The 16,321-nt window shown below is 38.4% G+C and overlaps 2 protein-coding genes across 2 annotated transcripts in view; one reads left to right on the forward strand and one right to left on the reverse strand.

Annotated features, from left to right (window-relative positions):
- The window catches only part of slc25a26 (solute carrier family 25 member 26), a 60,030-nt gene extending 53,236 nt beyond the window's left edge, over positions 1–6,794 (forward strand). Inside the window, exons 9-10 of the mRNA XM_088338698.1 lie at positions 2,259–2,332; positions 6,485–6,794. Of these exons, the coding sequence (XP_088194824.1) occupies positions 2,259–2,332; positions 6,485–6,584 (174 nt within the window). The 3' untranslated portion in view covers positions 6,585–6,794. The remainder of the gene's footprint in view (positions 1–2,258; positions 2,333–6,484) is intronic.
- Positions 6,795–8,793: 1,999 nt separating this feature from the next.
- Positions 8,794–16,321, reverse strand: part of lrig1 (leucine-rich repeats and immunoglobulin-like domains 1) — a 63,382-nt gene continuing 55,854 nt past the window's right edge. The window contains exons 17-18 of the mRNA XM_088338697.1: positions 13,165–13,395; positions 8,794–11,573 (exon numbers count right to left, since the gene is read on the reverse strand). Coding sequence (XP_088194823.1) covers positions 11,371–11,573; positions 13,165–13,395 — 434 coding nt within the window. The 3' untranslated portion in view covers positions 8,794–11,370. The remainder of the gene's footprint in view (positions 11,574–13,164; positions 13,396–16,321) is intronic.

Raw genomic sequence — 16,321 nt, forward strand, 5'->3', positions numbered from 1 at the left:
AGGATACAGAAGAAACACATGTGTCATCCCATCTGGACTGCGGACAGTGCTGGGAAGACGTGTTTGTGAGTGCATGGTTTGTGTCAGTGGGGGAGGACCAGAACATTTTCCATCTCGAGGCTGCTCGTCTGGGAGAGTTTTCGCAGGACGTCCTTGCTCTTTTTCTGGCCTTGGCTGGCTTCCTTTGAATTTTTCAGCGTAGTGCCGTCAAGATGATCTGCATCCCGTTTGTAGCCAGCGCAGCAATTTGAATGGTATCGGAGTTGGTAGTCGGGTTTTAGATCACACACACACACACACACACACACATGATCATGTTTAAAGCCAAACTACTGTAATGGTGTTCTATCTACCGTTTCCTTTCGTGTACAACGCACCTTTTTACCTGGAAAAAAACTAATTCAGTTTGTGTGCGCGTTATACATGAGGTTTTATGGTAGTATATTACTGTATTTGCGATTGATCAGTCGAAAAATATCGCTGGCCACAATCGCAAAATGTTGGCTGCAACAGGAATCAAACCCCGGTGCGGCGGTAAGAGTCCTAGTGTGTAGAAAACAAAGGTATTAATAAAAGCAAAAAAACGTGACTAGGGAAAGAACTCTTTGGTGTATCAGATGATGAATCAGACTTTGAAGGACATTAAATGAATACATAGTCAGTTTTAAGTTGGTATGTTGTCCATAGTTTACGTTCTTAATAAATGATTTTGATCATGGCTGCATGTATTCAACATTTGTCACTTACAAAGCTTAGAGTAGACTAAAATAATAGAATTTCTTGTCATGTCACATAAGAAATGCACAACAAAATAGAAATTTGTTTCTAGTACTGTGAATAATAATAGTGCAATGATGAGATAAAATATAATGCCTTTTATGTTTTATGTATATAAGCCTTTTTGTATTGGGTGTTCTCACCGCTGCAAAGCAGGTTTTAGATGAGGTGAAGTGAAACTAGATTGTATACTGATTTTTTTTGATAAAAAAAATACGTTACACTGGAGTGCGCGTAATACAGGAATAAATACAGTAATCCGTTGTATTATTTTGATACAGATCATTTGAAAAAAAAGAATAATACAGACCCTCCCCTACTCATGACCATTCAACTTGCTATAACGGCAGATACAAACATTTTTTTCAGGATGTCGAAAAATACCCGAACATTGCTGTAAGTTAGATTGTGAATTGTGTGCACCTTTTTCAGAGTACAACACATTACTGTAGTGCTTCTTTCCGCCGCTAGCGGCTTGTGGTGGCACTGTGAGAGGTCACCCAGCATACCCCCGAAGAAAAAATTCGGCTTCTACTTCCTAGTTCGTGTGTAAACATTCTATACTGTCGATACTATCTCCAGTGCGCTAAGAACTTTGACATTTTCATTGTTTAATATTTAATGCATCCATTCAATATGGTTGGTGTAAGGTGTAAAGAAGAGGAGAGCTGTTTCTTTTGAAATAAGTGAAATAAAAAAGCTTGATGCGGTTGAGAAAATGGTCTAAATGCCTTTTTTATCACTGGGGAAGACCTCTTGAAGCGCGTCTTCCAAAAATAAGTTACACTTAACTTTATTTATCTTTATAGAGCATATTATTTTATGATTTTTTTAGTACAAAACAATAAAAGTTACTTAATTATACAAGCCTTAAACATACGTATTAAAACCTTGAAAATACAAAATATAGCACTGAAGCAACAAATTCAACTTACGAACGACCATCCGTTTCTAAGTAAGGCAGCGTCTGTATAGCATTGTTTTCTGAAATCTTTTAAATAAAAGTGTCTTTAAGTACAACTTTCTAGTTGTTGTTTTCACCCGCCTTTGTGCAAATACATTAAAATAAGCAGTTAATACAAATACTACTCATCGGGAATCCAACGCAGACGTTTCCCACTGTTTCCTTCATGCTCCACGAGCCAAACACAGACTTCACTTTCTGTCTCTTTGCCATGTGTGCCTACCTCCCTCCTTCTATCCCCTCTGCGGGTTTTCTGCCACCCCGCAGTCACGGATCCCAAACCGAGCAGCCGGCTTAGTTTTATTGTGTAAATAAGAAGCAGCAGACTGTAGGCGTCTGCGTTTGTGTACACCGACATAAGCTTGCGTGTTTGGTCGGGCAAATGGCCTAGCGGCTTGTCTGGCGGTGTGTTCGAATTGTCACCTGGCTGATGAGAAGGCCGGATGGAGACTGAGCAGGAAATTAAGCAGACTTTTTTTTGTTTTGTTTTTAAAATTGTCTGCCTCGTTTTCTGTAGGCCGGGTCAAGCACTGCAAACGGCAACATCCCGCTGGTGCTTTTGGACGTGTGGAAGAGTGGAGGCCTCACCGGGTGAGTTTGTCTGAAACCCCTTTCGAAATATCATGGCCTCCCTTGGGAAATGCATGAAAACAAATATTTTCATTCATATTCCGATTGGTTCCTATATGTTGCAATGGTAAACAAGTCACACAAAGCAAAAAAATGCATAATTAAACTGAAAAATAAATGGTTATATCACCGGAAATAAGTCACATTTGAGTATAAGTCACATTTTTTTCAAGTTATCTGACTAAAAACTAGAAGCGAAAAAGAAGGTGCGGCCAGCCTTACAGCAGAGAAATGACTAAGCTAGCTTTCCTCACAAAGACGGCGCTAGTTTTTGCCAGAAATGACTACTGTCTTTTCACGACCATACGGTGCACTGTGTTAGGAGGCGCATTCTCCTTAGCTGGTTCTTTTTCTGTATTCAACACATACATTGGGGAAACCGGAGGATAGGGCGCAGGATATTCACAGTAGACTACGTTTTTTTGGGGAGCAGGAAAAGACAACTGCAGTTTCTGGCGTAAAGGATAAAGCTATTTTTTAAGCAAAAGAGAATGAGGCTATTTTTTATATAAATTAAAGTTTTTGGAAAAGAGGATGCTAATCTTTGGCATGGAAGAAGCTGATTTTAGTTTTCCGCACAGAAGAGGACGCAATTTTTGACCTAGAATACATTGCTAGTTTTCTGTGCAGAAGACAATAAGGAGAATCTAGTTTCAACTAAAAAGATTGCCATGCTAGTTCTTGCCAATATGAACTTTCAGTACGGATGAAAACTACGCTAGTGGAAGAAAAGTCTTTTGTTTTCAGTATAGAAGAAAAATACATGAATACATAACAACATAATCTTCAAATAAAAGTATTAAAACTTTATGGAAAGGACGCGCCGTAGACTGTAGGGGGTCGCCCATCGCTGCAGTGGCCTTTAAACAATATAGACAAGAATTACAAGAGTGCGTGTTTAAAAATGACAGCGGGTGCAAAGGTGAGTTTGGCTGTGGTTTATTTAAGTCTTGATTACAAAGTAAAACACACGGATAAGAACTTGTCAGTTTGTTTTTCAACTTCCTCCACTTGCGAACCATCTATGAATAAACGTTCAATTCTCTCACCGCTGCTTGGTTTCCGTGTTATTCCGCGTTGCGTAGCAATCAACACACCATAAAATATGAAAACATGGAAAGCATTCTATGGAGGAAAAGTGAGGTTTTGGATAAAATTGATAGTTTTGAGGGGAAAACTCAGCCTCCGGTAGCACAATAACTTTCAAATTGCTAGATACGCTACGGCATTAGCATCCATGAGCACTTCCGCTAAAAACGCTTTGCATGTGACGTCGCGTTCTCTTCTGCGAAAGTGGGAAATGGTGGTGTGTACACAGGAGATCGCATACAAATCGCATTTATTTGGAAATGTGAACTCTCACAAAAAAAATCTGAATTGAGCAGAACTCTGGAGTGTGAACCTAGCCTTATATAGACGCCCATTTCTCACCGTTTAGTGGTCATGTTCACACTTTACCCTTGAGCAGCCTAATGGTGTCCTTAGCTATGTCTGCCTCTTTACATCACACACAGAGCGCACTGCTCATTTAGGCTAGCTTAAAAAAAAGCTAGTTTTTGAAGAAGCCGTGTTAGTTCCCGCCGTAGAATAAAATATGAGCTTTCTGTAGAGATGAGAAACCACGTTAGTGGGAGAAAAATCTTTTGTTTTCAGTATTTAAGAAAATACATGAATACTTATAAAATGACAACATAAAAATATAAAAACTATGTCAAAAAAAAGAAACGTGCGGTACACTGTAGGGGTCGCCGTTGTACCACAGGGCCAAAAGTCTTGTGGTAACCCTTGGGGATAGCTTGTACAAATTGCCGTGGTTTTAAAGCCGTAATTATCATAATAGGCCCAATTGCAGTGCAGCGAAGCTCCAAACTGCTTCCATGTGCGCCTTCCCGGGGGAAACTCCGGGCGAGCAGGGACACTCACCAAAAACTCAATAGCTAGCTTGTTGTTATACAGACATCGATGTAAACAAGTGAAAATTCCGAGGGGACACAAACCTAGCAGTTTTGGGAGGGTGGGGCACTGTTGCAATATTGTCTCTAATATTGCCGCCACTCCTCTTGTTTTGATTTTTGTTGGTTGGTTGGTTGTATCCCTTAACCACACGGGCCGTAGGTGCACCATTTCATGTGGTGTGTCTTGGGAAAGTACAGCCTGGTGGCGCCCATCCCCTCTCATATGCTTCAAATCGGGGACCTTTCGCGTGTTAAGCGAATGAACTAAAAACAAAGCTAATTCCATTGTTATTGGTGTAATCTGCAAAAAAAAGTTTGAAATAGGGAAACAAATTACATACGTTCATTATATTGTTAAATGTGTTATATTTCGTTTTATAATATGAGAATAGATACTTACAAAATGATTCTATAAACCATTTTATTTGTAGTAAAATATGAAAAATTGAAATCTATATTTGCAATATAAGACAAATAAGTCTTGTCTAAGAGTATTGGATAAACAGTTAATTTTGCTAAAACTAAATAAGGGGAAAAAAAACATTCATTATCTATTTAGATAGATAGATAGATAGATACTTTATTCATCCCCGAAGGGAAATTCACATTTCCAGCAGCATCCCTGAGCTGAGAACGGTACAATAATAAGCCAAAAGAGTACAATATACAAATACCCAGTGTGACGTGCAAATGCCCACCGTAGCGTGTTATATAGAGTAACTAAATAGTGCTACACAGAATACATATTGCAGTAAGATTCGGTAATATCCAATGTAGGTGGTGTGGTTTAATGTGGGCCTTAACTCTGCCGGGTGGAGTTAAAGAGCCTCATGGCATGAGGAAGAAAAGATCTCTTCAGTCTGTCCGTAGTACAAGACAGTGACAGCAGTCTGTCGCTGAAACTGCTCTTCTGTCTGGAGATAATGCATTTTGTTGAAAAATAAGAAAATATTACCCAAAACAAGAAAATTAATTCTGCTAAATTAAAATGCTTTTCAATAAACAAAATACATACATATATATCTATATAATTACTAAGATATGGAAATTAGCATAAATGATTCATAAGAAAATTATGCCATATTGGACATTTCTGTGTATTTTCAAAAGGATTTTTCATGTTTAAAGATAATTATGAGATTCTATTTAGAAAAAGTGGCTAAAATTTATTATTTTTGCTGATTTTACTATTTGTTTTATTTTTTGAATTTTACTATATTTTACCAATCAAAATAGAAAAATACCATATGCATGAAAAAGTCCTAGAAAAAAATAGAGAAAAAAATGCATAAATTAGCTGCAACATAACAAGTTGAAAGTTTAGGAAAAAAGTCGCGGCTTATAGTCCGAATTTTATGGTACAATTTGTCTTTATTTCTACAAAAATATAATCCAGGAAAATTGACCGAAAATGATGAGAAAATATCAATATTGAGAGCCTGTAATGTAAGCAAATTATGTTTTGGGTGGCTGGGGGACATGGAATGATGAAATAAAAATAGAAATGAGCCAGGATGCATCAAGACAGCCCGCTGAGATTTTGAATGACACCACAAGAAAAATAGGAAAAATCCCCTAAAAATTGGGTGTGAGGGAATTGTGGGAGGAGATTTGTGTTCTATGGCGGGTGGTGGTTGGGGGATGTTGTCTTCTGGAAAACTGCTCCAAGTAACCAGGACAGGCTTGAGAGCACAGAATTGATTTATCTTAAAATCAAAATGGCGCGGCTCGGCAGCTGAGTGGTTAGCGCGTCCGCGGCACACTTGAGATCGAACCTTCCTGTGTGGAGTTTGCATGTCCTCCCCGTGCTTGCGTGGGTTTCCTCTGGGCTCTTCGGTTACCTCCCATTTCCAAAAACATGCGTGTCAGGTTAAATGGGCGGTCCAAATTGTCCCTAGGTGTGAATGAGAGAGTGAGTTGTCTTGTCCCCGTGCCCTGCGACTGGCTGGCAACCAGTTCAGGGTGTCCCCTGCCTACTGCCCAAAAATAGCTGGGATGGGCTCCAGCACCCCCGCGACCCTAACGAGTATAAGCGGTGCAGATAATGGATGGATAGATGAAAAACAAAAAAACAAAAATCAAACAACTGTTCATAATTCAGGTCAACTTTTTCGCTATTGTCCATTTTTGATTTTATATTTGTTTTCATTATTTTCAGGCTTTTTGCAGGAAGCATCCCGAGGATGACCTTCATCAGCTTGGGGGGTTTCATTTTCTTGGGAGCTTACGAGAAAGTGCGGCAAACCATCCTGTCCTGAGGATCGACCCCAGACCTTTTTGTACCCAAGGACTGTTCTTAGCAGGAAGGCCTTTTTCTAATTCCGACGAAAATCGCGTGTCTTTTTGGGAAGGGTTTTTAAATAAGCAATTGTTGTGCTTATTCAACTTATTTTTGTGCACATGTGCGTTATTTATTTGAATATTTTTGGCACGTGAGCCAACTTGATAAAATATCAACTGTATTGCCATGTTTATTGCTGTTAATGGTGTCCTAAACCTTTCTTTGATATGTAAAAATCCATGATTATCCCCAGTTGTAACGCATGCTCCTTTTTGCAGCAATAGTTGACCAGGAGTAATATATCGCGGCCACACTGGTGAAGTTCATTTTAGACAAAAAGAAAAAGGGGAAAAGAGCTGCAACGGTTGACACAAATCTGTTATCTCGGCCCTTACATTCAGCAATAGTCGACTGGGGATATTATATATTGCTATCAAAACAATGCAGCCCATTTTAGGCGAGCCAAAGACTTGCAATAGAAGCCCGAACGGAAAAATAAAAATATGGTCTGACAGCCCCTGCTCTCAGCAATACTCGCTTGGGGATAATGGATCACAGCTGCCCAGGTGCTGTTCATTTTAGGAAGAAAGAATGAAAAAAGACCCTTGCTCTATCGGTCCCGCATTCTTAGCAATAGTTGACTGGGGATAAAAGATCACTGCCAAAACAGTGCAGTTCATTTTAGGCAGGCCACAATGGCACACTCTGCGGCTATTAATAGACAAATGTGTTCAGCTAGAGTCGCCCGGCACACCTCTGATAAAAGTGCCTTCTGCTAGTCCCTACTAGCAGCAACAAGTCATCAGGGAAATTGGATTGTGGTTCCACGGGTGCACTTCATTTTAGATGGCAATAACAGCAAAAAAACAGCCGCCAGGCCTGACAAGTCTGCTCTGCCGGTCCCCAGCCGTAGTAACATACGATTAGAGATAATGTATTGGAACGCGGCCACACGAAAACGGCAACAAAAAGCTGCCAGGGATCGAAAAAATTAATTGTAGAACACCAACGTGGTACTTGGTCATCAAGTAGCCCTTTAGTACACTTTTAGTCAACCTAGCACCGGTTCTGAAAATAGTTAACCAGTGATGAGTCATTTTTAACTGGAGTGTTTTAATGGTTGAGTGAGCCAATTGTTCTATAGAACATTATTGGCAATAACGGCGTTATAAATAATGCCTTTATTTTATCAGTATCAGGGTAATCTGACTAATGAGTTTTTCCACCATTACTAGCGGTCAAAAGCGGTGAGTTACTTTGGGCGCAGATTGCCCACGGTGGCTGCTCCCACAAACAGTTTCCCGCTCTCCTCAGAGTTGTTTACGTGACATCTTTTCGGATAAGGTCACCATATATAGTTTATACGATAGTTTGATGGCGATTGAGGATGGTATTTACTCATGCACCGAAAAGAAAGGCAAATAAATGAGGGCTGAGTCACGAAAATGTGAGTTTTTTTTCTTTTATCTCACTTGTTTTTGTAACTTTGATTCACATTTTTGTCTTTTCGGCTTTAGTTCTCCCTTTTTCAGTCATTCCGTGCATTGTAACAAAATAATTGGTATGGATTAAAGCAACAAAAACAACTTGAAGAGATGTTTGGGACCCAAAAGAGCCGGGCCAAAAAAAAATGTTTCTAAAAGTAGTATGAATCTTTATAAGCAAACCCTGGTCAAAGACGTCACTGCGGTGTTTTGTATTTGTTCGGTAAATTTCAAAATTCTTTGACATTTAACCACTTATTTTAAAAGTGAGGGAAATGGTCACTTTACCTGGTAAACTAGTTACTTTTTGGAAGAAGTAGTGAGTCACTCGATTACATTTTCAAAGTAACGTTCCCAGCACTGCTGTAGACCGATACCGCACAGGTGCGATTGTTTGTCACGCCGCTTGTCACCAGGTTGTCCGACAACAATGGCCGCCGCCTGCAGGACCTCACGTCAACCGAGCCCGAGTCGACCGACCCCGTCGCTCGGATTCGAAAAAAAGGCCCGCATAGGGGCTAAAACGTCTCTGCGGCATGGGGAAAGATTCCTGTTTGGAAATTACGCTACGTGTGCGCCTCCGAGATCAAGGCCTTCCGTTCTCGGCATGCCGTTTACGCTCCATTTGGTTCGATGAATTCACCGTCACCGGCAAGACTCAAAGGCTAACTCGGCTGCCGGGACTCAAAACGAAACGAGGAATCGCGTCGGTGAAGCCAAAGAGATTTTATTGGACACTTCAATAGCATGGCAGTAAGACGGACATTCAATGTGTTTTCAAATAAATTAACGTTGAACGACACCTGTGGTTGTTTCGTACGGAAGCCCAAGAGTGACAAAACGCAACAAAAACATTTGCCTAATATACAGATAATACTTCATAAAACCTTATAATGAAATATGTACTTGAAATCTATTTTTATAAATGTTTAATGACAAAATAATTTGTATTTAATACATCATTACTTTTATGTACCGTTTCATCCTTAATGGCGTCTTTATTTGGTTTACGGAAAAATGACTCCTGTCGATCAAACGTTAAGAGGCTGGTATATAGGACAGACATGACTAATGGATTTTAAAGATCAAGCTACGGGCCCCACACATTTTTATTTTGAATTACCATAAAATGAAATTAATGTCGTTGATACGTATGATGCGCTAAAAAATTCAAAAGAAAAATAGGGGTCTACAGGACAGACATGAGTAATCCATCAACTGTGATGATTTATCTATTTTTTAAACGTGCAAATGAAATTAGCACAAGAGGTGGGGCTACAGGACAGGCATGACTAATCAGCTTTATAAATCAAGCACAGGACCAACCCACCAATTTTAATGTATAATTAAAACTAAACCAGGGGAATGAAATTTAAATTATTAATTACGACACCCTAAAATATAAAATATTTAATTACTAAAACAAGGTGGGGCTGAAGGACAGACATGACAAATCGATGTTCAGGATCACGCGTACACCTTGTAAATAAAACCATGGGAATGACATTGTATCATAATGTACGAATCCATTGAATTTAGAACTTTGGAAATGTTTCTCAAAAATGGAGGCGGGACTAAAGGGCAGACATGATGAATTGATCTTTAGAATCACACCGTCCATCCAACCCAACTTTAATTTTTTTTTTAAATAAAAAGATGAAAAATAATCATTAGTATATTCTGATGCCCCCAAATTTCAGATTATAGAATATTAAATTATGAAAATGTTGTTTAAGGAATAGTTGGCACAAATGATGACACCTTATTCTAAAAAAAAATGGGAAAATCCTTTAACAAGATGCGTAGCAAGATTTTGTTACATTTTGGCACTCTTCGCTTCTTTATTTGTGACCCTAACAGTTGAAGTTCACAACTTGCAATCTCGGTCTTTTGTAAATCCGCTTTACAGCAGTGACAACGTAACTGCTGCACGCGGAGAAAGCTAGCATGCTTTTACGTTGGCTGGCGCCAATCTCCTCGACACAAAGATCATCCTTCGTACAACAACATCAGTGGGTAAGAAAAGTTGTCAATCATTGGACAGGTGAAATCGTTTCAGAGGAAAGGAAACATTCAAGTGCAATCGAGTGTTTGCAATCGTGTACCAGTGTCAGTGAAAGTGAGCATAATTATTATAGTTTGTTTTCTTTGAGCACACAATAAGGCACCACAGCTGACGGTTGGTAAATGCTGAAATACAATTTTTGTTGTTTTTGTCTTTTGAATAAAAATATCACTCCTTTGTTGCCATGCACATCAATCCAAATATTCTTTTGTAAAAGATATATAAGAAAACTCTTATGTACAGTCTTAATGTCCCCCGCACGTGCACGTACTGTACATGCTTTCCTACGTCCACAGTGCCGTGAAAAAGTGGTTGCATGTACTGTATGTTATACTCAAAATCCTGAGACAAAATGGTTTTTCCCAGTGGTTTAGGATCTAGTTTGAAGTATGGTTTAGCAGGATGACGCTTTACAACGAAAACTAACGGTGACCAGATTATGAAAATGCTGTATCGGAGTAAGATTAGAAAGCTTTTCCTGGTACTTTATACCATGTAATCTGGTACCGGTATCTGTTGTTTTATCGAAAACCAGTGTTGATAGGGATGGGTCAGGTTTTACTCCCCCTAGACACATCACAGGAGGTGATTCCCTGACGACCCATGTGAGGACGGAACCATGCCCCTTTTTTTTTTTTTTTTTTTTTGGGGGAGAGTAATTTTTAGGAGAAATCATCTGGGGCTGCTTTACATCTCCATGCCATGGACAGGAATGATAAAACTGCCACCCGTTCAAGATCTTCTCCAAAAAATGTTTAATATTACCTGCAATTAAATTAAGATTATTTAACAGAAGAGATTGACGTTCCTATTCATTTGGCCCACTTTTGATTAAGAACTCAAAGTACAAATTGTATTAATGTTTGTTTCCTTTGTTTACTTGAGAATTGAATACTTGGCCTGTATGATTATAAAAAAAGGTAGAAAAATAAAAATCCTCACAGTTCACGCACTTTTTCACTGCACTGTATTTGCTTCAAATGCAAGTCACATTTTTCAGAGCTAGAATTCTTTACCTCCTAACAGAAGGTTTTCTTTTAATCTATGTACAGCACATACGCTCAGATGGGACGCCACCCACTCAAGCTCCGCCTTCAAAGTCCGAATCCTCCGGGCCCCCCCAAGATCCACCACGATTGGCCTCGATATGAGGTAGCAGTTTGTTTCCCAGTGCAAACTATTCAAAACTAAAAAAAAAAAAAAGGTCCATGCAGCTACAAGGAGTCCAGTGAGAGTTGGCGGTTCTCCTCATAGGGGGCGCTCTCGTCCCGAACGGCGTGCCCGTTAGAAAGCAGAGTCTGTCTGAGTTCAGGTTCGGAGACTTTGTCTAGATGTCCTCGGCTTGCCAGCTTGACCGGAGGGTGGAAAGAATCCTCTTGCGACGTGTACGTTTCGGACGTTTCTACCGTCGTGTTGGCTGGGAGGAAGATGGAAAAATGAGATGGGTCAGGGATCGAGATTCAAAACGAAGCTCCATCGGCGAGTCATTTGCAAATTCATCATATATTTATCTACTCACACAATATGACTGCATTACATGTAACTTCCATCTGCAGTTTTGAAAAAATGGATTATCGACAATGCGACTGATTTACCTGCATATTAACTCAAATTTACAAATTGTACTAAATCGAATATAAATAAATCTGGTGACACAATGCATTTCAGTTCATTCCTAAAACAAAAATTAGTATTGAGAATAAGGGTCAAAACCGATTTGTTTACTCGCAAATGCAGCCAAATTTATAGGCCACACAATGGAGGTGCATTACCCGTAAATTCCTTTTGTAGAAACGATAAGTTAGATCTGGTGTAGGCCTGGAAAATGTGACTAATTGACCCGCAAATGCATCTAAATTTATCTTATACTTGTTAAAAGAAAAATTTATCTAGATATAGATATATCTATAGATATAGATATATCTATAGATATAGATATATCTATAGATATCTATAGATATAGATATATCTATATCTATAGATATATCTATAGATATAGATATATCTATATCTATAGATAGATATATCTATAAATAGATATATAGAGAGATGGATAGAGAGATAGATATATAGAGAGATATAGAGATATGTAGATTGAGAGATATATATATATAGAGAGAGAGAGATAGCTAGATAGATAGATATCCAGTGAGGTCTAAGATTTGATTCATCAAGAGTCAAATGTCAAAGTGTCCTTGGGAAAAGACACCGAACCCCTAATGCCAACAATAAGCAAAACCAAATTTGGTCTAGGTCTGAATGATGTGACTCATTTACACACAAATGCTGCCAAATGAACAATACATGCCTGTAATAACGATATATTTATACATGCCACACAATCTTAATTATTTACTCGCAAATGCAGCCAATTTATACTTCATGCCAGTAAAACACAATGTGATTGCATTTCCTGTGACTTCCCTCTGCAAAAACTAATATTTAGTATAGGCCTGTACAATGCGACTCAATTACCCGCAAATGCAGCTAAATATACAGTATATGCTTATTCAAAAAGAAATCAATCTGGTCGCACAACGTGTAACTTCCTTCGGCACGAACAAAATCGAAATTCGCATGGAGATTGAACATGCGACTTTTTTACTCGCAAAAGCGGTCGGATTTAAAATTGATGCTGGTTAAAAATGGATAAATTTACTATCACAATCTGAGTCCATTACCTGTAACTTTCCTCTGTACTAATAACAAAAGTAGAGGGATTGAAACTGCAACTAAATTACTCGCAATTGTAGTGAAATTTACTGTTTATTCTAGCAAAAAAAAAAAAATTAAATAAAAATAAATATATATGGTTGCAAGAAAACAACAGTACACCTCTTAATGTGGTCACGCTGTACTGCCACAAAAAAAACGACATTGCTAACGGTGGAAAAGTCAGTGTAAAGCATTTCTGTAGCGAGCAGGACAAGTCGAGGCGAGCGATCAACGAATCCGAGATCCGGCATCCGCCTCCACGCGTAAGCGAGAAATCCGGGGATGGAATTTACCTTCCCGGTGGAACGGATTCTCTGGCGGCGCGCGGCGCTCCTCGTGAAGTTTCCCGTTGCGGACGGGAATGGTTTCTTCCGGGTGGCAGCGCGAGTAAGGCGGGGGGGCCGGGTGCTGGTGGTACTCGGTGAGGACCCCCGGGGCAAAGGCCTGGACCTGGTAGTCCGGGTCTTTGGAGTAGTGATCGCCGGGGTCCATGCACTCCGAGCACATGACGGGACCTTCGAAACCTGGGAGGAAATTGCAAAGTCCGTTGGGAGTTCGGTTTGGAAAATAAAGGCAGTGTAAACAAAAAAATCTAATGATATCATCTTGCTCATTTTAAGTAATTCTTTACAATATTCTTAACTTAAAAACAAGCTTTTTTTTTTTATAGAAAAATACATGAAAGAATCCAATACAATCTCACCCATTAGTTTTACTGTATTATAGTTCAATAAAAAATGTCTTTTACTATATTTAGAAAAATAAATTGTAAATGGGGAAAATGTAAACATCAGTTTTAATATTTTAAGGATGACCTGATATATTAACAATACATTAATAAACATGTTTTTAATAATATGGGGAAAAGATCATCCTTAAAATATATATATATATATATATCCATCTATCTATACATCTATATCTATATATCTACATTTTTACGTAAATATTTTAATGCGGACTTGATAAATTTACAACACATTAATAAACATGTTTTTAATCATGGGGAAAAGATCATCCTTAAAATGTAAGTGTAATATTTATCATTAACATTTTAAGGATTATTTTTAGCACTTTACCATATTTTTCATCAATTGTATTCATAAATATAAAAAATAAGACTTAAATGGAAATCGAATTATTATTTTCCTACATTTCACTTAAATATTTTATGGATTGTTATTTAACTATATACAGTATTTTTATTAATGTATATTTTTCATAAATAAGAAAAATAGTTAAAAAAAAAAAATCGTTACTATATTTTCACACTGAAGAAAAAAAAATTAAGATGGAATTTCTTGAAATATTTATTTTTAAAAAAATATATATAATGTAAAACAAATAAGGCAATTAAATTTATTTTATTAAAATGTTCAAATTGAATGTCATTTGCTTGCGTGTCCGAAAATTGCACGTTTCATGCTGATTTTGTTTATAAACAAGTTAAAGTACATCACAAAAAAGTGACAAATGATGATTCTAAAAGGTGCTGGCAGTCAATAATAAGGATCGGCCATTACGGGTTTTTCAATGCCGATAGCGATTATTAGTATTCGGAGGAGGCCGATAATCAATATTTGGAGTCGATGTCCATTTGTTGTACAAGCTAAAAAATTGGCTTAAGAAATTTTCAAGAATACAAAAATAAACAAAGAACATTTGTTCTAAATACATTAGACTTTCAACACTAACTAACTAACATGAGTAATAGGTGTGGTGGTTTACTCGGGGAAATCCAATAAAACCAGGCTCTCTGTCACAAAGGTGCCCTGGTTACAGCCATTAGTCAACAACTTCATACAATAAGCCTGCATTACAATGAGGCACAGGTGTCAAACAGGCGGCCCGCGGGCCGGATCAGGCCCGCTAAGGGATTGTATCTGGCCCACGAGACAACACTCAGAGAAGCGCAAGAGAAAAACAAGCTGCAGGTTGAAATATGTCAACTTGATGTTGCCAAAGCCAGGTGCCTCGAACAAAGTCACTGTACTTGTATTTCTCTCTCTCTCTCTTTCTTTTCCACCCCTTTTCTCCCACTCTGTCTCTTTCACTCTGTGTCCCTCTTTCTCTTCTTTTGTTGCTCTTTGTCTCTTTCTCTCTGTGTCTTTTAACCCTTTTTTGCTCGAACTTCCTTTTTTCCTTTTCTTTCTTTTCTCTTTCTCTCTTCATACCCTTTGTGCTTTCTTTTCTCTTTTCTCTCCTTCTGTCTTTCCATTTCTCTTTGGATTTCTTTCTTCCTTTCCTTTCCCCCTCTCTCACGACTTTTTATCTTCTGTTTCTCACGCTCTCTCCCTCTCCCTTTTTCTTTCTTTGTCCCGCCCTCTCTCCTTTTCCCTCCCTCTCTCTCTTATTTCTTTCCCTTGAATCTACTAGTCAGGCCCCCGACAGAATGTTTGTTCTAACGTGTGGCCCCCTGAGTTAAAATGAGTTTGACACCCCCGCAATAAATCATAGCACATGGCTAATATAGTACCCTATTTATTGCCTACTTGTGTACTACTAGTCATGGTTGTGAATGTTAGCGTAACCAGCCCGTTTTTGGGAGACTCAAGCACCCCAAAATGAGAGCATTTTTTAAACTCTTTTCCTTAATATAGATCGGGATAAACTTAAATATGATAAACGCGAGCTGAAATCAAAAATTGTGAACAACGCAGTGTCGGAGAAACTCCATTGCCTCGAAATGGTTCAGTCCATTTGATTCCTGGAACCACATTATCATGTATTTTGATAATTATGTATTTGCTTCTTGTCATATTTTGATGAATTATCTATAAACCATTAAAACAATTATTAATGGAAACTGATTTTTGTGATACTGAATTTTTATCTTCTTGGTGATAAAACAGCTTGTGTTTGAGAACACGGAGGTCGATTGTTTATCGTTTTATTAGTCATTACATAGTTAAATGACTGAATTAATGTGTTTAACGACTGGAAGATGTTTGTGTGCGGTTGTCTGTGGAAAAGGAAAGCGATATTATCACCCCAAAGCTGTGAAACGAGTCGCGTTTGGCTACATTGGGTTGCCTCCAGTGTTGGCGATGATGGCTTTTTTGTTTTAACCTCGCCAATCATATTTTTAATAAACTTGTTATACAGACTACGATCACGACTCTTGTTCTATAGGAAGGGCAGGAAAGTCTGAGTTTGAAGGGGAATTAGATTAGAGCTTGGGCCCTTAAAATGTCAATCATTAAGTCAGGGTTCTCTCTGTCTCTCGCATTTGTTTTTTGTTTTTCCCTTTGAGGAGAATCTGCACAGCACGTTCTTACTTTTACCCAAGTAATTATTCAGGTAAAGAAAATTCTTACTAAACTATCAGTTTAACTCCAAATCACTAAATCCAAATAAATATTCCTCCTCTGTGTTGGGGTGAATGACGCGCGGCTTCCTCCTTCCACCTCCCTCACGTCAGAAGTCGTTTCTAATTCTTGCCAATAGCTT

This window comes from Urocampus carinirostris, chromosome 6 (assembly GCF_059441175.1).
Source record: "Urocampus carinirostris isolate Australia breed hairy pipefish chromosome 6, RoL_Ucar_1.0, whole genome shotgun sequence".
NCBI lineage: Eukaryota > Metazoa > Chordata > Actinopteri > Syngnathiformes > Syngnathidae > Urocampus > Urocampus carinirostris.